This window comes from Coregonus clupeaformis, chromosome 17 (assembly GCF_020615455.1).
Source record: "Coregonus clupeaformis isolate EN_2021a chromosome 17, ASM2061545v1, whole genome shotgun sequence".
Classification (NCBI taxonomy): Eukaryota; Metazoa; Chordata; class Actinopteri; order Salmoniformes; family Salmonidae; genus Coregonus; species Coregonus clupeaformis.
The window spans coordinates 5,042,647-5,069,620 of NC_059208.1; the positions used below are offsets into that span (position 1 = coordinate 5,042,647).

Genomic DNA, 26,974 nt, shown 5'->3' on the forward strand with positions numbered 1-26,974 from the left:
TGTGCTCACACAACTCCTGGTGCCCAGTCTCTTCCAACCTCTCATACCCCCCAGCCCAGTCTCCTCATACCCCCCGGCCCAGCACCCGCCATCCCTAATACCCCTCAGCCCAGCCCCCTCCCTCACACCCCCCAGCCCAGTCTCATTCAGTCCCTCATACCCCCCAGCCCCCTCCAGTCCCCCAGCCCAGTCTCATTCAGTCCCTCATACCCCCCAGCCCAGGCTACTTCTGCTCTTCCTGAGGACCACTGAGGACCAGGCTCCTGTATCTGTATCTTATTAACTGAACAAACATTCCCCAGGTGACAGCCAGCCAAGAGGTACAGAACACCACGTCAGAGGGGAACCCTACAGGGAACAACCAGGACAACATAATGCCCCATGTTCAACCTGTGCACAATATTTCACTCAAATACTATATAGACAGTCTTCATCCTAACTTCACCCAATCTCCACACAGACAGCTGTCTTTCTTTTTATACTAGATCTGAAGAAAATAACCCATTAGAGATCAACCACGTGAATCTCAAAAGGGAAAATAATGGTATAAGAAGCACATGTACCAATCTTCAATTTCCAATTTCAAAATAGAATACTGCCCTGCATACTTCCCAAATAATAGTCTTATTCTATTTTCCATGAGAATGAACCAGATGGGAGAAACTGAGTGAGAGAAGCTCTTGTGAAGCGGTTTCCCAAAGCCTTTACAGATTACAAATCACTACTAGAAATGACATGGAAACAAGGTAATTGTTGTAGTTTAATGCATTAACTTTTTCCTAAATTATGAACTGGAAATGCTCAACACATCTCTTAATCCCTAATTAAAAATGACTGAAACAACTTTCCGCCTTTTAAGAATGAACGCTGGTTAAAGTGCTCCCATTCTTCTGAATCAAACTCCTCTTTACCCTTCGCTGTTGATGCTGTCATGTCCCATTACTGTAATTCCCTGACTTACCAAACACATTACCGGAGAAGAGAATATAGCAGGAATGAAGTGAATTAATAAAAGACAGCAGAGGCTTTTATACATTTAGTACCACAATTGTTTATTTTTGCTTTGATAATTATCTCGTTCTCTCTCCCACACACACACACACTGAATTAACATGCTGACATCCCCTCGATCAAAACACCTCTCTATGATACCGTACCTCAGCTGTACTGTAGAACATGAAAATAAACTCAACAGGTACTGTAGAGCTCCCCCTGACTATCACTACCTTTACTCCAGCACTTTGTCTGGGTCAAAGCTGCTGCTGATCAGAGCGAGAGATCAGAGAGAGCCATCTCTCCAGAGTATAGGTTAACACACTCACCTCTTCTTGGCAGGGCCATCCTCAGAGTACTCGCTGCTACCATCGGTGCTCTGGAACCGCGACCCGTCAGCCTTGTGGCCCTTCTGCCCTGAGCCGTTAAGCTGGCCGCGGGCATGGGAACCTACAGAGACAAGAGGACAGGGGTTTGAAACCGTGCCGTGTACTGCTAGGTCATGTTGACTAGAGAGAAACACGGTGACCAAAGTAAGAGGGCTGATTTGTATTTGGAGCCCCATCAGCTGAAGTCAGGACTCAGGAGAAAGGAGCAGAGTTCAAAAAGACATTCCAGTCAAATGAATGAAGACAGCATTGATGAGTAACCAAGACAGAAAAATGAAGTGAAACCCTCTTGATCAAACGAAACAGCATTTACTGCAAATACACAAACAAGGTGGAAGTATTCATGATGGTTAAGAAAACAAACAGATTAATTATGATCCACTAAATCTTTGTAGGTAGTAAAAGTCTCTACTACCTGGTACTGGAATTTCCAATCACATTGATTAGGACCGATGCCTTAAATCATGTGCCAACCCCAAACCACACCCCTAACTGCAGGTGTCAAAGGAACATATATTAGAATGGTAATAATGACATAGTAGCTAATGGTGTTGAGCGGCAGCTTCCTCTGAAAACTTGTTTGAGAAGAACCCAGAACAAGCCCAGGCAGCTGAAGTCTGTGTACCGAGTGCAGGTCACTACCTGACAGCAGGAGACCAGTCATAGAGCCTATCATGGCTGTGTGTGTGTGTGTGTGTGTGTTCTGTGCTCAGGGTTAGTAAGGTGTAGCTTAAATGAAGCTTATAACACCAAGAACTCAAAGAAAGCATTCTCCTGATTCAGCTATACTAATCTTCGTCTAACTAATCCATAGTAGTAGGTGACTGTAATAACATTCATACTGTACATAAACAGCCTGGCGAGGGGCCATCTTGTCTCTTCTCTACTCCCTCCTCCCCTCTCCTCTGAGTTGTTTTACATATGTTGGTCTCACATCAGTGCCTTTGTGAGGGGCCGGGCAGGGAGGGAAAGAGACAGGGATGCAAACTGGCAGTCACGAAAGGGAGTCAGACTGGCTGGTGGAGGACCTAAACTCTTTCCCCTGGTCCCAGTGAAGTCTAGCTGGGGGAAGACCTAAACTATTTTCCTGGTCCCAGTGAGGCCTAGCTGGGAATGAGGATGTCGGCTGAGCCGTAAGGAACTCTAATCAGATTTATGCGTGTTTAACTAAGCCCATCGCCTTGCTATGTTCCTCCTGCTCTCCAGAGAGAGAGAGAGAGAGAGAGCTAGAGAATGAAGGAGATAGGGAGGGGAGAGAGGTTGGGGATGCGTACCTTAGCGAGCCACAGAGTGTAGCCCATTAGTGGGAGGTGGAGTAATGCAGACAGGAAGCCCAGATGCAGACAGAAAATATTAACAGCCAGGAGAGTGGCATTACTTCAGCTTAATCACCTTCACAAACACAGAGTGATTACGACTGAATAATACATGTTTCTTATGGAGCAAACTTAGGGTCCATCAGCAGCCTGTAGCAGTAACACTCTCTCACTGGTCCACTGTGGCCGTGGCTAGTAACTATATATGTTTTTCTCTCAAAGCTTTTCATGACACAGTATGATTGGGACCGTAGTGTGTATAAAAATAAACAATGTGTTTGTCATGTGGGACCACCTCTATATTTCCCCAGTCATCCTCAGAAAATACCTTAAACATATTTTTAAATAAAATATAACAATTAGAGTAGATGTGGTATGTGAGAATGACATGATGCAGATAGGGAGAGTGAAACAGACTCCCTATCCGAAAGGAAGCCAGCCCTATCACCAAGGCTCAGTGCCCTCTGCCACTATGTTCTGGCCAAAACTTCCACAGTGTCATCCCCTGAGGTCTCCATGAGACAGGACAGGGTCAGTGCTAAGGGACAGACAGGACAACGACGGTGGTGCTACGGGGCAGACAGTCACTACCATCCACCATCACCGATGGTTTGGAATGCAGCCAGTAGTTCCATCAATAGAGGGGGGGATGGAGAGGAGGGCAGGGCAGGGGAGCCGGAAGAAAGCTTCCTGAGCGGCAGTAACCAGAGGCCTATTGATGTAATGATTCCTTCCATCTAAGGAGGGATAACAGGAAGAGAGAGAGGGGAAAGGGATGCAGAAGGGCATCATGTAATTAGTTCAATAATGCAGAGAGGGAGCGAGGGAAAGAGGAAAAGAGATGGAGAGATGGACGCCTGCCAACAGTGAGAGGTAGTGGTCAGGGAGATGGCATGATTGCCAGTTATGGGATGGGAGGTAGACGGGGGGCCGGGTGGGGGGGATGAGGGGGGCTGACATGCTTAGGGCCTTGCAGGGTTGGTCCCTTCACTCTGCTTTTGGATCCATGGGTGTCTGCAGGCAGCTGGCTCCAGCCAGCCAGCCAGACACACCCCTCTAAAAGAGGGGGTGAAAAGGGATGAGAACACGACCATCACAGAAGTGGATGTTTGACTGATTCTCCAAAATGGAGGACAGTTTCAGCCGGTACAATGCAGTCTGTGCGACTGAGCCTGTAACCTAGAACTGAACTGAGGCTTCCCCTTGCCTGCTTGGCATGGTGTAAACTTCCAAAGGCCTTTATCTCCCTCTCAGTCGCTGGTTTGTGTCGGTGACAGCTGATAATAGGTTCAGAGGCCCGTGTGAAGTTTCATCTCCTAGTTGGCTGGGGTTTGAAGCAGAGAGGAGACTGAGCAGAGTGTATCGAAGCACAGCGAAGGAGTCAAACAAAGCAGCATCAGATAATTCAAACCAGCCTTTATCCTGAGTTTATACCACAGATGGACACAAACAGGCACAGACTGAGCTCCCTGGCACCTGCTTAGAAAAAACCCTGCAGCATCAGCTCTGTTTCATCGTGTCTACCAAAGCACCTTCACTCTGAAATAACTCCATATTAATGTGTCACTATTCCATCACGCCTACCAGATCATTATTAGCTGGTCCACTGTAAACAACTAAACACAGAGTAGCCTATCACAGGTCTGTGAGCTTCCAGACAAAAAGCTGACTGGGTCAGTGTTGCAGAGAAAAGGGTCCCAGGGGAAACTCACCATTAGTGTATTTGGTTCCATCTCCGATGCAGTCTCCGACCTGCCTTTTCTGAGCAGTCTTGAACTCTTTCAGGGAGAGATAGAGCACCTTCCTCACATCCCTCTCCTCTGACCAGGGGATCCCATCTATGTCATCCTAAAAAACACAGGACAGAGGACTACTGATTATCATTAGCATAACATAGCGTCTTACCATAACACAGCATAGTAGATGACTACATGTTAGCTTAAGCATAACATGTTACATTAGCATAACATAGCAAAGCATTACAAGTAGCGTTTCTCACAACATAACCATGACCCACAAAAGACAAAAGAGTGATTCCACACGAAACTAGAACAAACTCGTGGTTTGGGGGATTTTCACAAAATGTAATCCATAGAAGTGTCCTTTGGAGGAAGCATTTTACATATATTTGATATATATATATATTCATGAGGAATCCCCCAGAACCAATGAAGCCTAATAATGAATTAAATTGGGAGAATATGGATGTCTAGTATGACAGTTTCCAATCGATTCCCTTGGCTGACAGAAAGACAGACGTAGGATGTTATTGTAACAAGGGTGACAGACATCTTTTAAATCACACTGCTTCCTTTTCCTGAATCACTTTTCATATTCGACAACAACCCTCTTTCTATCTCCGTACTATTTGTTATTTTAAACAATGGATGGACAGTCCATGAGGTCAATGTAGCACAGATACTCACAGCAGTACACCACCAGGAAAGACCGAAGAATAGTATGGTGACATGGACTTCCGTTACAGTACACTAACTTTCCAACATGCTTCATTATTAAGGTCTCCAGTGTCTGAGTACAGAAATAACCTGCTTCCTACACAGAGCAGATTTACTGTATAACACTGTTATAACCCTGCTTCCCCTCACAGTACAGCGCTACTTCCTACACACAGTGCAGCTGTACTAGGCTACTGTTTGATGTGTAACACTAATGAGCATAGGAAATTAGATTAGAACAAGATGACCAAACAACAAGCTGGATCTCTACTGAAATAGACCAGAAGTATGTGGACACCTGCTCGTCAAACATCTCATTCCAAAATCATGGGCATTAATATGGAGTTGGTCCCCCCCCCCCCAATGGCGGTGACCTTTACACCAATCCAGCCGACGCTACCTGCCTCAATGCATTGCGCATGGTGATCTTAGGCTATTGTGCGGCTGCGCGGCCATGGAAACCGATTTCATGAAGCGCCCGACGAACAGTTCTTGTGCTGACGTTGCTTCCAGAGGCAGTTTGGAACTTGGTAGTGAGTGTTGCAACCGCACTTCAGCACTCCGCGGTCCCGTTCTGTGAGCTTGTGTGGGCTACCACTTCACACTTGAGCCATTGTTGCTCCTAGAGGTTTCCACTTCACAATGATAGCACGTACAGTTGACCGGGGCAGCTCTAACAGTAACTGAATAACTGAAAGGAGTCAAAAGGCATTCCCAACCCTCAATGGAAACAACACGACACTTACAACATCTTGTAAAAAAAATACTTTATTCTGCGGATCGCTTGTCTTAACAGACAGGCAGCCCTGCCCATCTGCTTAGTAAGGGCTAAACTCCTTAGACTCATAACTAGATCTCAGCTCCTCTCATCACAACATGTTCATCCCAATGCTTTCAGAAAACAGACTAAAAACGATCTAAAAATCCAACATTGCCATCCCAAAATTGCTATCGTGCCTTTGCTGTAAGTAAATGCGGTTTTCTACCAAATGGCACGACCGACAGACAGACTGACGTGGGTAGGCAGAGAGACAAGCAGAGAGGCAGGAGTGGGTAGTTAGGCAGCTAGCAGGCCATTGAGCGGGCTGACTGACTGACGGACGGAGTAAAGCCAGGCCAGAGAGGGAGAGTCGGGCTGCTGGCAGAGCAGAGTAGGGCCGGGGCACAGATGAGAGCTGAGGAGCTGGCACCCCCACAGAGACAACACGCAGCACTGAGCTGACAACCCCCGCCCGCTGACACCCGCCCCCCCTCCGCTCCCACTGGGAACCCACAGCCTGCTAATGAGCGCTGGGGCCTTTGTGCGTCTACTGTTGCGGGCCGACTGGCACACAGCACGCACACACATTTTAGGGGCCCCAAAGGGACTCAGAACCCACTGCCTTTCATACCACAGCGCTCCACCTTGGCAAACACAGCGAACAGAAAGACACACAGAGGCTCCTCTAAAACGACATCAAGAGCTTCTACTCCTTTAACATTCCCACTGAGATGAGCCAGGATGGGAAAGGTGGATATCCCCAGACAGAGACTAAAGGTGGGTAGTCACAGACAGACGTCTGTCACAGCAGACGGAGACTCTCTACATCAGACGACATGCTGGATCCGTCATCACACGCCAGTAGAGACTTAATAGACGCCAGAAAGAAACTCCATATCGACTTGTAAACCCTTTACGGTCTGGAACATCCCCAATAGGCTTCAGGAAGATAAGTAGTCTACACCTGATTGTTCTGAGGCTGCCGTTTACACAGAAGCCCTGTGGTATGGTTCTTTATACAGTGTTGGTACCAGGATCTAAAGCAGGGACATTTCCAGCTAAGTCTTAAAAGGGAAACTTCTAAATGTTTCAACTTCATCATCTCCAGCACCACTCCAACACGTGAAAATTGTGTGTTTCTATGTTTTGTAGTAAAAAAAGATAGAGGAAGATAACTGTTTCCAACGACGTCGGTGTGCATCGTGTGATTTTGACCAATTGTGAGTAGACATTGCCTACTAATTGGTTGATGATGTCATTGGAAACGCTGATCTCTCATATTTTTTTACTACAAAACATAGAAACGCGCCATTTCCACACATGATGTTGGGGTGGTGCTGGAGATGAATATAAAGATGAAAATGTTTGACATGTCCTATTAACAGCAACATCAGTAGTCGTGGGAGAGGGTGGCGGTTCTGGTGGATCTTATTGAGCAGCTGGTGAGATGAAGTGGTGAGATGTCCCATGTTATCACATCACTGGGTTGTAAACCTCTAACCCTTCCCATCCAAAGCCACCTGATCCATTAAGACCAGGACTAATATAATAACCAGGACAGAGACAACAACTCAGTTTCATCTGTCAACTCTAACATTGCATGATGGATGGAATAAAGCTTGAATGTAGTTGTAGAAATAGAGATCGAGAGCTTGGGACTATAAGGTTCTATCTGCAAAAATATGATTGAGATAATTGGCTGTAAGGTTCCGAACCCTCATTGGTTTGAATGGTGTCAGCAATGTATTCTTTTGAACTTGACATGAATGGAGGTATTTAGAGTACTATAACTCAATTTTGACAAAAATGCAGATAGAACCTTCGTGTTTATTTATCTGTCTGTGTGTAATATATATATATACATACACACACTTATATATACACACACACACACACACACATTCTTTTTTTGTGTGTTATTATTGTATTATTTTTACTGCTCTAGGGATATAATTATGGCTTGGATAACCTTATTTACTATGTCTTGATTTATTTTTCATTCTTTATGCAGTGCACAAAACACCGGAAGAATTATCGCAGTGAATTATTGTAATGTTTTTTTATAAATCAATTAATCCCATAAGGGATGGGTTGCCAACTGGCAATTTGACACGAAAATAAATGTAATTCATCCATTCATTAATTGCCAAGCTCTTGAGAGGTCTGTAGCACTGATGTGAGACGCGTGACAAAATAACAATTGTTGTGAGGTGAACAACAATGGAAACTGCAATGAGAAATAAAATATCACTTGTTCTTTAACCTACTGTGTACTGTAAGAGGACTGGCTGAAAGATTTGGTGCCGAGATAAAGAGGAAGTCCATCTAACCAAGCAGGAAGTTCACACGCCCATCTGCAGATGATTTTGTCATAACCACCATAGATTAATTTCACAAAACAGAAATAACCCTCACACCACACCACACTGGAGAGAGGTTGTCCCAATTTCAAAACAAAAAGGAACATGCTTGCGTTGGTTCACATAGCAGACTAATAATAACAGCCCTGATAGTCTGGATCTCATCAACCAGAGAATGTGGGCCAGGAGCCAACTGAGATCAGGCTGAAATGTGTTTTAGTACTGTATAACACACATTCTCCTGAACAGAGAGGAGTGGTGAGGGGGGAGGGGGGCTTAGTGTTTGTGTAGCTAGGAAGGGTCGCCCTTGCTCTTCCTCTCTCCTGAGGGTCTCCCCCGCTCTCTAGGCTCCACGTGTCCCAGTGCTGGTGTATCTGTAACAGGAGGGGTTTTCACACACTGAGATTTACCCAGCACAATAACTATTTTTCACAGCTTTTCTCCCAAACCATTACTTAGCTTGCAGATACAAGTGACAAGCTGCGAATGATTTGGAGGGGTTGCAAAGCCGACAGGATTTCACCAAGTCACCAGCAGAAGTCCATTCCAGAGTGCAGGGCTGAGTCAGTCACTCAGTCTGCTCCTAATAGGAGAAGTGCCGAGCTCACGGAGGGTTAACGGGTGCATGAGGAACTTAATGGCATCCCCTCATTACACCTCTACCTCAGCGCATCGGAATGCCCGGGCTGTATCCATAGAGTCTACCAGTGAACACCCTCATGCTGGGATCGACCACATTCCTGTTCCCAGTCTCAGACCCAGAGCACTTCCACCTGCACCAGAAGCAATGCTAAACATTATCCAATTTTGGTAACTTTTGAAATGTTAGGGGCTGCCGACCCAGAAGGGGAGAGGGGAGCTTTGCCTCGCTGCATCACTGTGTGTGTATCCTGCCCTCCTCATCTCCAGTACCCAGGGGCCCACCATAAACACCCTGAGAGAAAACACTCAGTTGATCTGAGACACACAGAGACGCACTGCCAGGCTCCACAGAATGCATTTAACTGAAGGAGGGATGTAAAGCGCTTTATCATCCTGTGGTTTCTCTTCCTCTTCACTCTCCCTCCCTTTCCCTTGGACACACACACGCCAGAGCTAAAGCCAGCTGAGCGTGTCTAAGTGACAGACTGCCACTGTCATTCAGCCCTGTCAAGCACAAAATGCTATCAGACTCATAAACTGGAGCAGAAAGAAGCAGGATGGTGCAGGGTAATATATCCAATTCATTTGAATGTATGTTTTAGCACGATGTTCCAAATGCCTGCATCACTAGAATCAAGTTGAATGAGCGTGTGTCTTTTTGGTCTCGTCTCTTTCACTCCCTCTGTGTTGTGTGCACCTTCCCACTCACACACAGACACCAAGCCCTCCCCCTGCCACTCACAACAACAAAAGAGATGAAAGATCACTTCTTCCTCTCTGACAAGCGGTTTCAGCTCACCATTTGCATTTGTGGTTTGGTTTATCAGAACCGGTCATATGGACACCGAAACACATTGAGATATTATTTTACTGTACTAGAGGAGAACTTACCCTTTGTAACGATACCCTTTTTACGTCTCAATTCCCCAATTTTTTAAGCGCAGATCCTACTAAGACGGGAGTATCAATTAACATTATTGTGGAAAATGTATGCTCAGTTTGTCGCGCGTGGCATTGTGGTACCATGTACCGCTAGCAGCATTTTAGCCACAGACTTATGTGCTAGCTGTCTACTCTGTTTTATAAATATGCATACAAATATGCATTTGTATAAGGAATTGGCAACTCTTTCTCAGTCTGAGAAATAAGCATCTTCTTCCCCAGGTAGGCCACTTGATTTCAACATAAACAAAAGAGAAGAGGCTATGTTGTTCAAACAGTTGGGAGAAGGACAGGAGGGTGTATTCATAACAGTTAAACTGTTCTACCTTGTTAGCAAGCAAATAGATCCAAAGTTGGCTAGACTTAAAATATTAAAGATTAGCTGGCTACTCACTAGCAGTGGGTGATTTTTTTTTATGCCACGTTAATTTTCTACAATGCCTGCTACCAGAAGTTGGTCATTATTAGTGGATGTGCATGGTTCTGGTTACATTGCAACAAAAAAGGGCATTTTCATAGACTTGAAAGCCAGATCAGTGATTATTGCAAAAAAGCCAGTTAAACTATTTTGATGATTTTTTTTTATTATTAGTGGGTCTTATGGTTGAAGGCTTATATTTAGTTTAGGTATAACTTTACTAGCCCTGAATTCATGAGATTATTCCTGACTGTTTGAAATGCAGTGTATTAACCTTTAATTGTGCAACAGCGCTTATTTTTTTAGATAATTATTTTGTAAAAAAAATCTAGATATATCGTGAATCGCATATAAGTTCGAAAAAAATTGTGATATGGGTTTTAGGCCATATCGCTCAGACCTAGGATAATGTAACGATTTAAAGGAGCAGTATAAATGTCATTTTTCAAAGGAGCAGGATAATGTAATGTTTAAAGGGGGGGATATGTGTTTATATTGACAGAAATAAATCTGAGTGGATTCCAGGTCATAGGAACTAGAGGGAGGTTCCAGGGCCCAAGTTGGACCAATAAAGAGGCTTTATAAACTAGGCTGACTGCCCCTGACCAGTCACAAGACTGAAGAAAAAACCCAATGATAAACAGAGTCCACCTGGTCATAATAACAGCACGTGTGTGTGTGTGTGCGCTTCCGCATGAACGCATGTATACTGGGCCCCTCAGTGGATGCAGACAGATTCAGGACATTATCCGGTGGAAGGGGGGATGGACAGGAAGTCCAAAGTCTCATTACTCCGCTGGGCTCTGATTCTGATTGAGGGGAAAGGGTCTGGATCCCACAGGCGGAGATAGCATGAACACGTTCATACAGCCCAGGCACAGACAGGCTAACACGCTAATACAGCACAGCACAGCTAGCCACAGACAGGCTAACACTAATACAGCCCAGCTAGCCACAGACAGGCTAACATGCCAATACAGCCCAGCTAGCCACAGACAGGCTAACACGCCAATACAGCCCAGCTAGCCACAGACAGGCTAACACTAATACAGCCCAGCTAGCCACAGACAGGCTAACACTAATACAGCCCAGCTAGCCACAGACAGGCTAACACGCTAATACAGCCCAGCTAGCCACAGACAGGCTAACACGCTAATACAGCCCACAGACAGACAGACCTGGTCCCACTTCCCAACTTTTCAGGGTTTAGTGTGGACAGGGAGAGTGGGGTGGGTGTGGGACAGGGTTTAGAGTGGACAGAGAGAGTGAGGTTGGTGTGGGGCAGGGTTTAGTGTGTCAATGTTCCCTTCTTCAGCCTTGATAGTGGATCAGCAGTCTCCTCAGTGAGATCCAGCCCAGAGCCCACCATGCAGCTCTGTTTACACAGGCAAAACATAAAACTAGATGAAGAGTAACAGATGGTACAGTCCTCCCTCTGCTCTCATCCCTCCATATCTCTCTGCCTTCATGTGTCAATACTACTCAAATCTTTCTCTTCCCATTACTCCCACTACTTTTTCCACAGGATGATCCCCTCACGCTATACCTCTCCCCCCTCCCGCCATACCTCTCAGTGGAGAACATAGTGAATCAAAACGTCCAATCAGGATCCTGAACAGCTTCTACCCCCAAGCTATCAGACTGCTTAATAGTTAGTTAACCAATAGCTACCCGGACTATTACAAGTTTAAACTATTGCATTGACCCTTTTTGCACCAACTATTTTGACTCATCACATATGCTGCTGTTACTGTTTATTATCTATCCTGTTGCAGAGTCACTGTATCCCTACCTACAGTGGCTTGCGAAAGTATTCACCCCCCTTGGCATTTTTCCTATTTTGTTGCCTTACAACCTGAAATTTAAATGGATTTTTTGGGGGTTTGTATCATTTGATTTACATAACATGCCTACCACTTTGAAGATGCAAAATATTTTTTATTGTGAAACAAACAAGACAAAAAAAACAGAAAACTTGAGCGTGCATAACTATTCACCCCCCCAAAGTCAATACTTTTGTAGAGCCACCTTTTGCAGCAATTACAGGGAGTTCACCACAACCCTTACAATCTGAAGGAGGAGTCGACTCCAACACACACAGGCAGGATACTCATTGTGCTTGTGCCTCTGGCGCCCCTGCACTCAGCTCGTATGGTATTCATAGAAGGTCTTATGAGGCCAGAGCTTGAAATTGCGTGTGAATCGGCATCATAGACTGAGCTTTTCTCCACACAAACGCACCACACACAAACAAACTCACCACACACACACCAGTATTGTGCTCGAGCTGGAATCCAGCGATGCACAGTGAAAGTTGCCCAGCAAGCCAGCCAGCCAACCAACCAGTCCCCACACCTGTGTTTGATCGTTTGCAAAGCAGGCAACACCATTTCAAGGTAAACATGTAAATCCAGCAACATCACTACTTTTATCCACCCAATCTAACCCGACTGGTCAGTTACACATGTATTTCTGTCCCTGACCTGTTGTGTGTACACCCCCCCCCCCCCGTCTCCAGTGTAATGGACCAAGGTTAGTGTAACTTGTTACCTCACTGCTACACTCTGCCAGCTGTAGCTAGGTCAGGAGCTAGGTGTGTGTGTGGGGGGGGGACCACCACAGCATGTGATTCCTCTCACAACCTCCAATTTAGGAGATTACTTTATTACAAAACAAAAGCAGACCACTGTGGGTTCACACACAGAGGAATGGAATGCCAGGAATGGAATGAGCGAGAGAGAGAACAGTCACTGCTCCACTCTAACATTGCCAGCCTGGCTCAACCTGGGAGAGACAGACAATGATGCCGAAGCATGTGACGCCACCACCCACTCCCTAGCCCCCTTCCTCTAATTACCCCTCTCCCTCTCTTTTTCTGTCTCCTGGGGTGAATCAATCTTCCTGTTCTCTTATAGAAATTAATGTGCCCTGAACGCTGTGATCCCTCCCATGCCTGTCCTGGGCTTATTATTCAGCCCTGTCCCTTGGGACAGCTCCTAGCTCTACACTGTCCTACCTTGTTTACACCATGTGACACTCCACCACCATGTTGTTTACACCATGTGACCCACTAACTGCACTGCCCCACATGATGTTGAGTAGATGTAGACTTAGTTCAGTGGTAGTGTATGACTACTGAGGTGGTAAGGAGCACGGTAAGAACAGAAGAGAAACGGAGTAGAGAGAGACGGGTGAGCGGAATAGCAGGAGGGGAGAACAACAAGGCAGCTCCTGTGTGTCAGCCCTGGGAGCTTTAGCACCTCTTCTCACAGCTGGTGGAAATACTTTCCAAACTGTTGGCAGCAGCAGCGGTAGGGCTGGAGCCTGGATGTGTTGCAGCGAGTGGCACAGAGCAGAGCACTGGGGGTGCCAGGACACCGGGCAGGATGGCACAGAGCAGCACGCGGTAAACAATGCACAGTGTTCTGGGATGCCCTCCTCAAATCTGGCACTCACTGGCCCTGTAGCACATTACTGGGCCTGAGCTTTTGGCTCTGATCGAGCATGCGCACATGTGCGTACTGAAGCAGGATGAACAGCTGTTTTCAGATGACTTTACGGTTTTAGTAGACGGATCAGAGTCAAAGTGGTGAGGATCAGGTTGAGTCAGACATCAGGAAATCAAATGAGTGAATTTGTTATTGGATAAAAACGCTGCCCTATCAAAACAAGAGCAGAGCATGTTGTAATGTGTGTATGATGTCAAGCCTGTCTCCCTCTAGCACTACCAACAAGCACCGCTCAGCTCTATTTTTATCATATCCATCAGAGCAACACATTCAGGCTGCCATCCACAGTGTTTCACAGCACAGGGGCCTGGTGTCTTTGGTTTATTCAGGCTGCCCCCCCCAGATGTGTGCTGCATCCGCCTTTCTCACACACACACACACACACACACACACACACACACACAACAGCAAAGTCCTCCATTCTCCTCTAGCTCCATATGGGCTTGCATTAATTGTGAGCGACGGGTCAGCTTGAACATATGTCGACCCTGACAAACTTCACTTCCTAGAGGGATTCTGCTGCAGAACTAAGATCATGTTGGCCATGGAGACTGACTGCTGGGGGACTGACCAACCAAATGGCTGATCTTTCCCCTCTAACACAGAGAGCCAGTGTCCTGTGAGCTTTTCATTTCATTTTGAGGCTTCAGAACAGAGTATTTAGACCAACAGCATAACTAAAATAGTGTCAATACATCATGGTATTTCAGGTAAGAAGGAAAAACCAATACAGTTCAGCTGAGATATCCAGCAGTAAGCCAGCACCAGTCTGTCAAAAGCAGATTCACAGTAGAGCGATGACCATCTCAGTTTATCACAAGGTTAGCAGCGGAATGGTTGTAGCCAGTAGCTTATCAAAAGCATGCCTATACAATTAGAATAACTAACATGACCTTCTTCCTTCCTCTCAGCTTTACAGAGAAGTCAACAGAAACAGAACTGTTACAACCATCTGGCAGCAACCACTAGGACCTCACACTTTGCTTTTTTCACACGGATGGGAGAGAGAAGTCTACACGCACCGTATACAAACGCAAGTGTGGGGCACACAGGCGCGCTCGCACACACACACACTATGGACGTTTTATTATCATTGCGGTCCACTGTCTTCTGTTTATTCAGTCTGACCCAATTTAGACAGAAAGGGAAATTAAATCTGCACTTCCCTGTTCACCAGCATCCATTAGTTTGTCATTGTTAGTGGCTGTTTGCAAGACAATATTAAACTAACGTCTAGCGCAGGCAGGCAGACAGAAATTGCACCGCGCTGCAAAGGTGACAAAACAAAAGAAATGATTCAGTGAAATGTTTAATAACATAAAATCACACACTTATCAGCAGCCAGCCTGGCTTAACAACAAAAGCGGAGTTGGCTGGCCTTCTGGAGTTTACAGAGGTCAGAACACACTGGAACCTGGAAGAGGAACGATCTGGACAGAGAGGGACACTTTAAAATGTCTACAGCAATTCAGAAGCTCTAAAAACACTTCCTAATGTTGATATTGACTGGCGGATATGTGGGAGCAGAAGAGACAGACCAGGTCTGTGGGAGCAGGCAGGAGGGAGGGATAACAGAACAGAGATACAGGATCTCATGTCCAGGGACCTGCACCAGAGGAGTAAGGGGTTAGAGGTCAGGGGTCAGGCAGGCGGCCTCTGGGGTTAAAGGGGACTCCCAGCAGACACCTCTATGTTGCTCTGCTCAAAGAGCCCGTCAATCAATATTGATGATTTACCATCCTGGGTCTCGCTCACCCTAACCCTCATAGCCCCAGGGTCTCTGTTAGATAAAGCCCCTTTACATGACAAAGTGGTACGAGAGAAAGGCAGAGGGCAGGGAAAGAAAATAACTGCAATAGCAGGATGGATGAAACGCCCATGCACCAGGTCCATCGTCAGTATCCTGCTTTTAAACCGAAGAATCAGAGGGACAGGGAGGGTCATGACATATTCTACAACGTCAATCTGTGCTAGTAAAGATTCCGTTGGTTTAGATTCCCAGAGAGGGAACTCCCTCATCAAACCATATGTCAGGTGAAACATCACACAACAAGCTGAATCTGTCCAGACAAAGAAAGAGGAAAGGAGAGGGGGAGGGGGACAGGTATGTATTGTGTCTCGTCTTCCGTGTCTTTCTTTTTATCCTTGGTTGTCTTTCCCTCCAGGGTGAAACTAGAGTAGGTGTTGAAAATGTTCCCCTGCCCTGCCAGCGTCTGACCTGGATATCAGCAGACAGAGGACGGTGTGTTGCATATTACTTTAGCCCTGTCAATAGGCACTTCCTGTTCAGGGCTCAAAATGAATTAAATTAATCCAAACTGGTCAACTAGAAGACGAGAGGAGCCAGTCAATAAATATAAGCTAGGTCTAGGATAGGAGGAATTAAACCTGTCATTTCATGATATTTTTTGGGCCAAATATCCAAACATATGACATTGATGTTTTCCTCTGCAGGAAAGAAAGATAGCCCCTCTGAAACAGAAAACATGAACTATATTTATTTCCTGAAAGAACTGCCATTCTGACAGGCCTTCCCATAGGTCCATTATCACAGATCTTCCCAACGGCCCTAATCGGAGGCCTTTTCAGGGAGACGTTGTAAACAATCCCACCTCCTAAAGGCATCAGCATGCTTCAGTTCGGCTGGCGGCTAGCAGAAGTCGACTAGGTGAACCGAACGAGTGTGCTCGCATACTCCCTTAAAAGATTTTCGCTTGAAAAATGAGAAAAAAGCAGCGTTTGGCCAGTGAGACGCCGTAGCCAGTATACACTTCCTCAAAATAGTCAGAATTAATCTAAGATAAAAAAATTAATGACATATTTCTTGAGTTATGTTTTTTTGCCGAGGAGGATTTCTCAATGAAAAAATGTGCATGAAAACAAGTCGTCTCTCGTTGAATGACAACAAAGACTTTATTGAAGAATCCATACAGCTGACCAATCACGGACGAAGGGGCGTAGACTTCTGCTGGCCTCGTGAAAAAAAGTGTGTGCCCGAACAGCCAAAAACAAGTCCAAAACAAACAAAAATATCATAATATATGCAAACTCTTCTGAACTGTTTAGTCTGGGAAGAATGTGGACGCCTTCACACACGTCAGTCTCTCCATCAATCACTGACAGCAGCTAAATAAACAAAATCATACCTTCCATCAATCACTGTCTATTTAAAAAGAGTCAGACAGTTTCAAATCGCTGCCGGGTTGTGTGCATGCGACGTGTGCCTATTATGCATTTTAAAGAGAGAATGTAGCTCAAGGAAGTCAATGGAGCACCCTGGCTTGGAATATGATTTACAAAGGACCTGGAACGAAGAGGCTGGTTTAGTGGCCGAGACAGTCTGTCCCTTCCAGCTCTGTTTAATGGCAATGGTGTGTGTGGCACTAGTCACTGGGACATAATGTTATTACGAAACGTTATCACAGCCCTGTTACCAAGAAACTAATGACACTGGATATTGTGAGCAAACACCAATTTGGTCATTTCACAGTCAGATGTCAAACAAGGTCACATCATTACCTGGTGATCCTGATAAACATCTGTAGTGACGTAGACCTACTGGGAACCTTACCGGCTACACCTGTGGCGTTACCGGCTAGGTACCCAACACCTCACTGTGCACGTCATGACATGTCTGACTCAGCACTGCCTAGCCTGGTCCTGCGTAGATATAACTTCATCCCAACCGGCTACATTCCTATCGTGTTCATTCCCCGAGCTGAAGGAGATTGATAGCTATGCCGTTCAAAGGAGAGGAGCAGCACGGCCTCTCACCGACCCTGAAGGAGTCATAATAACTTCATTAAAAAAATAACTAACTTGTAGGAATCCATTGCACCGTCACCAGGAATCACAATTAATAGGGCAGTGAATAAAACACAGCACAGGCCAGACAGAGAAGAATCAGACAGACCCCAGTATGTAGCCTTCTGACAACAACACACATACAGGCCGACTCACTGTAGGAGACGATCTACATTTAACTAACTGCAAAGTCAGACAGCGCCGATTTGTCTTCTCTAAAGACGCTAATAAGGAGAGTATTGGCTCAGGACATTAGTCTTTTCCTGTCTGTCTACAGAGATCCATAGAGGAGAGAGACCAGAGGACTGGGTTGTTATATTAAACCCTACTAGGCATTTAAACCAGTCCTGGCGTTTTAATGTACGTTCGTGACTTATAGGGCATCATAAAATGTGTCGTTTAATTTAACCTATTTTTCTGTTAACGAACCTCACAATAACTCCCCTGTATTAGCTCAGAGGGACTTTAGGGTTTAATCTCAGTTTTACTGTGCCTCGGAAAAAGAGGGAGCAGAAAAAACCCAGAAGAAATACAGGACATAATTGCACGCCACTTGCAATCAGCCTGAATGCAGCTCCACCCCAGCTTCAAAATACACAAACAATAAATGCTCTAAAGAAGTCAAAATGTGGAATCGAATCAAGTGCTGTGTTCAATTTCCTAGTGAATGGCAGTGTGGTTTTGCGATGGTATATTGTCATCTTCCATTAGTGGGAGGTTTTAAGCTGAAGGCTCCTGCTGGAAAAGAAAGAACCCTTGTTTACTGGAGAGAAAAAATTATCTGAAAAAAGCCTCTTCCATCACATCCAAAACAGTACAGGACTATAAGGTGTGAGAATGTCTAATGACAGTAACAGTGCCAGGGCATTAAAATACTCAGACTTAACACAAATATAATGACAAAAGTGATCTCAAAGGAGCAGCAGCTACTGTTAAAATGTAGGTGTAGAAAACCCATGATTATGGTCCAAACATTTAGCAAAGTAAAGCCGTGTCTGATCGCAGCCTAATTTGCATTGTAATGACACTTGCTGATGCTGGCTAGTTCAGACCTGAGACAGACTCATTTTAACTAACAAATGCTTGTTCAATTACTCTCCCAGCCACACCTAAAACCATTAAATCTAGCTGCCAGAGAGCAGCCATATTTCTCCATGCTGCCTGCCTTACACAGAGGACTGAGCACAGCCAGAAAGGGTTCTGGCCTCCTTCCCTCCCGACACCGCCCACCTCACGTCCCCCCCTGTAGCACCCCTGGGGCACGCTTGACTTCCAGATTTCCTGTCCACAATTAAGCGGGCCAATAATGTGGCTGGCGCCTGGCGGGCAGTGCAATGACAGAAGGCTTCCCCGGCCCGGTTTAGGGAGGGAGGGTTTCTGCTGATGCTTCGAGGAGCAGAGCGTGGAGAGGGAGCAGAGTGGGGAGCAGAGAGGAGGGAGGGTAGAATAACAGCCATCCACTGAGTGTCTGAAGGAGACGTGCTCGAGTGACTTTACTGAGAGCAAGAACACCACACAACTAAAGCATCAAATGCTTAGACAACGGACCAGGTTGGGTACAGTGGGGGAGGACTGTCTTGTTGTTCCCAGATCGTTGGCACAATGAACTGGTTTCTTTAATGACAAAGTGACTCATGGAGGGCAGTGCTCTGATCTCTGTTTCAGCTCATTTAGGCAGAGAGACTTTTCATATAAAATCACTTCACTACACCCCCCCCACACACACGAAGAATCAACACATGGAAAATGGACAGAGAAAGAGAGAGCGAGCGTGAGAGAGAGAGAGAAGAGGAAGACAGGCGCCATATGAGAGGGTTTTCAGACTCAGTTCAGGGAGATGAGAGAGGAGAGCAGGGGCGGACTGGGACCAGAAATCAGCCCTGGCATTTATAACACACCAGTCCATTTTTTCCTTGAGGCACCGACACCGGCCCATTTTGTTCCGAGGCCCCCACTATTAGCCAAATAATGATAATTCTGCGCTAAAAACCCAAGTTAGACAGGCCCACTGGGCTAAAAATGTACCAGCCCATCTTGCATTTGCCCAAAATGCCAGATGGCCAGTCGGCCCCTGGAGGAGAGGGAGAGTGCAGCGAGTGCATTTCACTGGGTGAGGTCATCTTTTTCCTATGGGTGTCATTCGAGCCATATCGCAGGCAATTATGCTGCCTTTAATGCCATTTTATCTCCTGAGCCAACTGCACATCTAGATAATACTGTCTAAATATACCCAGTCTGGGTGAGAGGGATCTTCCTGAAATAAAACACTTATCCCCTTAAAATCTGAAAATACTCAGAGCTATCTTTACACATGACATTCAAGTCTGTAGATAAATGAGTTAGGGCAGGTTAAGGAGCCATCTTAACCTACTAGTCCCCTATAGCTCAGTTGGTAGAGCATGGCGCTTGCAACGCCAGGGTTGTGGGTTCGTTTCCCACGGGGGGCCAGTATGAAAATGTATGCACTCACTAACTGTAAGTCGCTCTGGATAAGAGCGTCTGCTAAATTACTAAAAATTTAAAATCTTAGGAAGCATGAACCAGGCAACATGTTAACCAGGCAGTTAATGCCAGGCAGACCCAGAGAGCCTTAACCAGGCAGCAGTGGTGGAAAAAGTACCCAATTGTAATACTTTAGTAAAAGTAAAGATACCTCATAGAAAATGACTCAAGTAAAAGTCACTCAGTAAAATACTACTTGAGTAAAAGTCTAAAAGTAAATGATGTTAAATATACTTAAGTATCAAAAGTAAATGTAATTGCAAAAATATACTTAAGTATCAAAAGTAAAAATATGAATAATTTCTAATTCCTTATATTAAGCAAACCAGACGACACCATTTTGTTGTTTTCTTACATTTACAGATAGCCAGGGGCACACGCCAACACTCAGACATCAATTATAAATGAAGAATGTTTGTTTAGTGAGTCCGCCAGATCAGAGGCAGTCAGGATGACCAGGGATAAGTTTGTGAATTTGACAATATTCCTGTCCTGCTAAGCATTCAAAATGTAACAAGTACTTTTGGGTGTCAGGGAAAATGTATGGAGTAAAAAGTACATTTTCTTTAGGAATGTAGTGAAGTAAAAGTAAAACTAGTAAAAAATATAAATAGTAAAGTACAGATACCCCCAAAACTACTTAAGTAGTACTTTAAATTATTTTTACTTAAGTACTTTACACCACTGCCAGGCAGACCATTAACCGGCAGGTAAAGGTTTATCCAAGCAGCATGTTCAGCAGGTAGAGACCAGGCAGAGTGATAAACAAGCAAATCGACAGGTACAGCTTTACCCAGGCATCCTTCAGGCAGAGCCTCAACTAGGCTGAGCGTTAACCGGCAGGTAAAGTGGGCGTTCCGCTTCATTAAGTCTGTGGTGATTCTCTGAGCCGGAGCAGATTTACCCAATTTAGGCAGGAAATGACAGGATGTCAACGAGCTGAGGATAGAGGGAGGGGAGGAGGAAGGAGAAGAGGCGGATGCTGCCAGAGAGTGAGACTGGTGATGGCCATCAGAAAGCCTCAAGCAGCGCAAACTGAATTACCATGCACCGCAAGGACGGGAAGACAGGACACAGTCTAATTACATTACTACTGGGGGGAGGAGGAGGAGGAAGGGAGAGGGTTACTGTTCGACATGGCCATATTGGAAATCAAGTCTGCTTCTGAGAGGATAAAGGTCAACTTGTTCAGCAGGGAGATGGAGGGACAAGGTGGAGCAGGGTAGTTTGAGTTGACTTAACAGGACAAGGCCACAGGAGAGCAGGAGGAGGTCGATAGTGCATTAAAGAGAGCGAGAGAGAGTGCGAGAGAGAGAGAGCGCGCGCGCAAGCGAGAGCAAGGAGACATACAGGGCTGAAGTCAGCCAGGCGGTCTCTGTAGCGTGTGCAACGGCCTCTGCACTAATCAAAAGGGGCTTAAAATAGCAACAGCAGGAGGAGAGGAGCAGGCCAGGCTAACAGCCTCTAATGTCTGTAATCATGTCTCCGAAACCTCAAGAGGAAGGGCTATATAGTATCAACACACAGGACAGACCAGGATGGCAATATAACATAGGAAAAGATTAGTCTGAAATCCCAAAACAAGGCCTGGAATATCATGAAACAATAAGTACATTCAGTATGGATTCCAGGCTAGGAAAAGATAGGACACCATTCCATTCGCAATCCTGAGTCAAATCAATGGCATTAGAAAGGGGACAGGATCAGATCTGCAGGTTCCCCTAAAGCCTAGGGGGTGACGTTTTTATTTATTTATTTTATTTCACCTTTATTTAACCAGGTAAGCCAGTTGAGAACAATTTCTCATTTACAACTGTGACCTGGCCAAGATAAAGCAAAGCAGTGCGGTAAAATCAACAACACAAAGTTACATATGGAATAAACAAAACGTACAGTCAATAACACAATAGAAAATCTATAAACAGTGTGTGCAAATGTAGTAAGTTATGGAGGTAAGGCAATAAATAGGCCATAGTGCAAAATAATTACAATTACAATTAGTATTAACACTGGAGTGATATATGTGCAGAAGATGATGTGCAAATAGAGATACTGGGGTGCAAATGAGCAAAACAAATAATGTAAATAACAATATGGGGATGAGGTAGTTGGGTGGGCTAATTACAGATGGGCTGTGTACAGGTGCAGTGATCGGTAAGCTGCTCTGACAACTGATGCTTAAAGATAGTGAGGGAGATAAGAGTCTCCAGCTTCAGAGATTTTTGCAGTACGTTCCAGTCATTTGCAGCAGAGAACTGGAAGGAATGGCGGCCAAAGGAGGTGTTGGCTTTGGGGATGACCAGTGAGATACACCTGCTGGAACGCATACTATGGGTGGGTGTTGCTATGGTGACCAATGAGCTAAGATAAAGCGGGGATTTGCCTAGATGTGATTTATAGATGACCTGGAGCCAGTGGGTTTGGTGACGAATATGTAGTGAGGGCCAGCCAACGAGAGCGTACAGGTCACAATGGTGGGTAGTATATGGGGCTTTGGTGACAAAACGGATGGCACTGTGATAGACTACATCCAATTTGCTGAGTAGAGTGTTGGAAGCTATTTTGTAAATGACATCGCCTAAGTCAAGTATAGTCAGTTTTACGAGGGCATGTTTAGCATCATGAGTGAAGGAGGCTTTGTTGCGAAATAGGAAGCCGATTCTATATTTAACTTTGTATTGGAGATGCTTAATGTGAGTCTGGAAGGAGAGTTTACAGTCTAACCAGACACCTAGGTATTTGTAGTTGTCCACATATTCTAAGTCAGACCTGCTGAGAGTAGTGATTCTAGTCGGGCAGGAGGGTGCAAGCAGCGTTCGATTGAAGATCATGCATTTAGTTTCACTAGCGTTTAAGAGCAAATGGAGGCCACGGAAGGAGTGTTTGTTAACACAGTGTCCAATGAAGGGCCAGATGTATACAAAATGGTGTCGTCTGCATAGAGGTGGATCTGAGAGTCACCAGCAGCAAGAGCGACATCATTGATATACACAGAGAATAGAGTCGGCCCGAGAATTGAACCCTGTGGCACCCCCATAGAGACTGCCAGAGGTCCAGACAACAGGCCCTCCGATTTGACACATTGAACTCTGAGAAGTAGTTGGTTAACCAGGCGAGGCAGTCATTTGAGAAACCAAGGCTATTTAGTCTGCCAATAAGAATGCGGTGATTGACAGTCAAACGTCTTGGCCAGGTCAATGAAGACGGCTGCACAGTACTGTATTTTATTGATTGCGGTTATTATATCGTTTAGGAACTTGAGCGTGGCTGAGGTACACCCATGACCAGCTCGGAAACCAGATTGCATAGCGGAGAAGGTACGGTGGGATTCGAAATGGTCGGTGATCTGTTTGTTAACTTGGCTGTCAAATACTTTCTAAAGGCAGGGCAGGATGGATATAGGTCTGTAACAGTTTGGATCTAGAGTGTCACCCCCTTTGAAGAGGGGGATGACCGCGGCAGCTTTTCAATCTCTGGGGATTTCAGACAATACGAAAGAGAGGTTGAACAGGCTGATAATAGGGGTTGCGACAATTTCGGCAGCAAATTCTAGAAAGAAAGGGTCCAGATTGTCTAGCCCAGCTGATTTGTAGGGGTCCAGATTTTACAGCTCTTTCAGAACATCAGCTATCTGAATTTGGGTGAAGGAGAAGCGGGGGGGGCATGGCCAAGTTGCAGCGGGGGGTGCAGAGCTGGTGGCCGGGGTAGGGGTAGCCAGGTGGAAAGCATAGCCAGCCGTAGCAAAATGCTTGTTGACATTTTCGATTATCGTAGATTTATCGGTAATGACAGTGTTTCCTAGCCTCAATGCAGTGGGCAGCTGGGAGGAGGTGCTCTTATTCTCCATGGACTTTACAGTGTCCCAAAACTTTTTGGAGATAGTGCTACAGGATGCAAATTTCTGTTTGAAAAAGTTAGCCTTTGCTTTCCTAACTGACTGTGTATATTGGTTCCTGACTTCCCTGAAAAGTTGCATATCGCGGGGGCTGTTCGATGCTAATGCAGTACGCCACAGGATGTTTTTGTGCTGGTCAAGGGCAGTCAAGTCTGGGGTGAACCAGGGGCTATATCTGTTCTTTTGAATGGGGCATGCTAATTTAAGATGGAGAAGAAAGCACTTTTAAAGAACACCCAGGCATCCTCTACTGATGGAATGAGGTCAATATCCATCCAGGATACCCGGGCCAGGTCGATTAGAAAGGCATGCTCGCTGAAGTGTTTTAGGGAGCGTTTGACAGTGATGAGGGGTGGTCGTTTGACCGCGGACCCATTACGGACACAGGCAATGAGGCAGTGATCGCTGAGATCCTGGTTGAAGACAGCGGAGGTGTTTTTAGAGGGTAAATTAGTCAGGATGATATCTATGAGGGTGCCCATGTTAACGGATTTAGGGTTGTACCTGGTAGGTTCCTTGATAATTTGTGTGAGATTGAGGGCATCTAGTTTAGATTGTAGGACGACCGGGGTGTTAAGCATATTCCAGTTTAGGTCACCAAGCAATACGAACTCTGAGGATAGATGGGGGGCAATCAATTCACATATGGTGTTCAGGGCACAGCTGGGGGCTGAGGGGGGTATGTAGCATGCAGCAACAGTGAGAGACATTTCTGGAAAGGTGGATTTTTAGAAGTAGAAGCTCAAACAGTTTGGGCACAGACCTGGATAGTATGATAGAGCTCTGCAGGCTCTCTACAGTAGATTGCAATTCCGCCCCCTTTGGCAGTTCTATCTAGATGGAAAATGTTATATAATGTGTTATTGATTAATCCACACAGCAGTCCGTGAGCCCAGGGAAAACACCCAATAAAGCCCTGGCTGCTGCATACAGACCCACAGACCTGGCTGAGAGGCAGCCACTTAGGAAGGAAGGCAGTGTGTCAGAAGGACATGCATGCAGGAACTCACATTTTGGCAGAACTAAAGAAACAGATGTTTGGCTAAACAAACGTTAGGCCTATCCCCACGGCAACTGAAACTGCTAACAGCCATTTGGCATGAGGGGGAGGGGTTAAATATTTATATGAGATTCTACTAACATCACATCCTTTTTGTCATGGGCAGGATAGAAATAAAATAGATGGTGTCTGTGTCTGTCTGTCTGCTGAGGCAGCCTGCCATCAGACAGACATCACACCCCAACAGACAGCACTGATGAGTCACCAGCCTCTCAGAAAAACACAATCCCACCATCCACTGTGCTAAACATCCTACCAGACAAGATAGGTTTTTAAATGTAGAGTCACGGTATGGTCAACAAGCCTCTAATTAAAGACTCTAGTCTTTCTGCTACTTCCTCGTCTAATACTTTACAATTACAGAGAGAGATGAGAGAAGAGGGAGGGAAACTTAAGGGGGGAGTGCTGTTACATTCTGACTGACTGGCAGTCCTACTGGGCTGGCTGGCGCTCTGTGCTGGAGTGCATTGGACTCAGGCAGTAGACTCGAAGATGAACAGACTGAGCGAACGGAAAGGGCGAGCGGAGAGAGAGACGATCTTGATGTGCAGCCAACGAAAATGTGTATATCGAGAACTGTGAGATCTTGTCTGACTGTCCCTCACCTCCTACTCAAATACACAGAACGAGACAGATATATACAAGCCTACAAACACATTTCTGTGAGAAAAGCTAGAATTTGGACAGGAAGCAAGGCCACTTTAGAGCAGCAGCTGAGGCAGTCAGTAACTGGGACATCAAAGATCATGGTCAAGTATGATAAGACCCTAATTCCCCCTAACCCTCCACTACCCCATCATTGCTCCACTGTTATATTAATGATGACAGGTTTAGCCTGGAAGGTCTAGTGGGGGCAGCCAGTGGAGCGAACACACATCCACATCCAGCTAAAACCACAGCAGCATCTGCTAGTTAACCTCTTATGCACTGAGCGCAGAGACCTAAGAGCACGCTTGACTTGGTCTGAGGCTCCATACTGTAGCTTTAACCAGTTCTCTTAGTGCTGAACTAAAAGGCAGAAGGCCTCCATGCTGGCTGGCTGGCTGAGAGAGACAGAGAGAGGCATGCAGGGCTCAACATCAAGGCTTGTCCACTTTTCAATGGCAAGTAAAAAAAAAAAAAAAAAAAGAATAGTCGGACAACTAGAATATAGATTTCAGTTGTTCGAATGGACAACAAAATCCCAACATCAAACAATTACTCTGATCAGAATTGGATCAGGCAGCGCACAGGAGGGCAGTGCATGGTTGACATGGAGTAAATTGCCTATACTCCTATAGCCTATTTCAATAAATGTTATATTTACACAAAGCAAGAGAACAATGTGAGCTAGTCTCACCAAAGCGGCGCAAAATATCCGGTTAGATAATGTTTGTTTTCTCTCTCTCTCTCTCGAATGTCGGATGATCTGGGCCAATAGCCAAAGTCAATTTTTATAGCGGACACTCAAAATGTTCAATTTTCACTCCATTTGGTATAAATATGACTTGGCCTATTAAGCCACTTAGTGTAACGCATGCTAGATTTCTCCTGCCGCGCTATTTCATGATCAAACAATGAATGAATCTAGTGGAGTTCTAGGCCATCTCAGAAAGTTGTTGTTTTTGAATAACCCCAAAAACATGGGAGGCCTAAGGTAATAATGAGACAGAGAAGAAACAATAGCAAAATATAAAAATCGAATGAGAAATTGGAACAAACCTTACAGAGCATAAGACAAATGATTTATGCATGCATGCATGCATGCATGCGAGGCAGAAAGAAAAAAATCCATCCTTGCCATTGCGAAGCAAATGACAAAAAGCCAAATCCTACTAACTGAAATATCATAAAAGCATTAAGACAAATTAAAGTTAGTATTCTCCAAACTATTCTAATAAAGTGTTTGTCCTATAGTTGCAGCTTTTAAATGGGAATCAGTATGAAAG

At 45.3% G+C, this 26,974-nt stretch overlaps 1 protein-coding gene across 3 annotated transcripts in view; it reads right to left on the minus strand.

The window, feature by feature from the left end:
• Positions 1–26,974, minus strand: part of LOC121586509 (protein Jumonji) — a 90,641-nt gene that overhangs the window by 38,487 nt on the left and 25,180 nt on the right. For all 3 annotated transcript variants that reach the window (XM_041903241.2, XM_041903243.2, XM_041903240.2), the window contains 2 exons: positions 4,411–4,546; positions 1,323–1,443 (listed from right to left, as the gene is read on the minus strand). In XM_041903241.2, the coding sequence (XP_041759175.2) occupies positions 1,323–1,443; positions 4,411–4,546 (257 nt within the window). The remainder of the gene's footprint in view (positions 1–1,322; positions 1,444–4,410; positions 4,547–26,974) is intronic.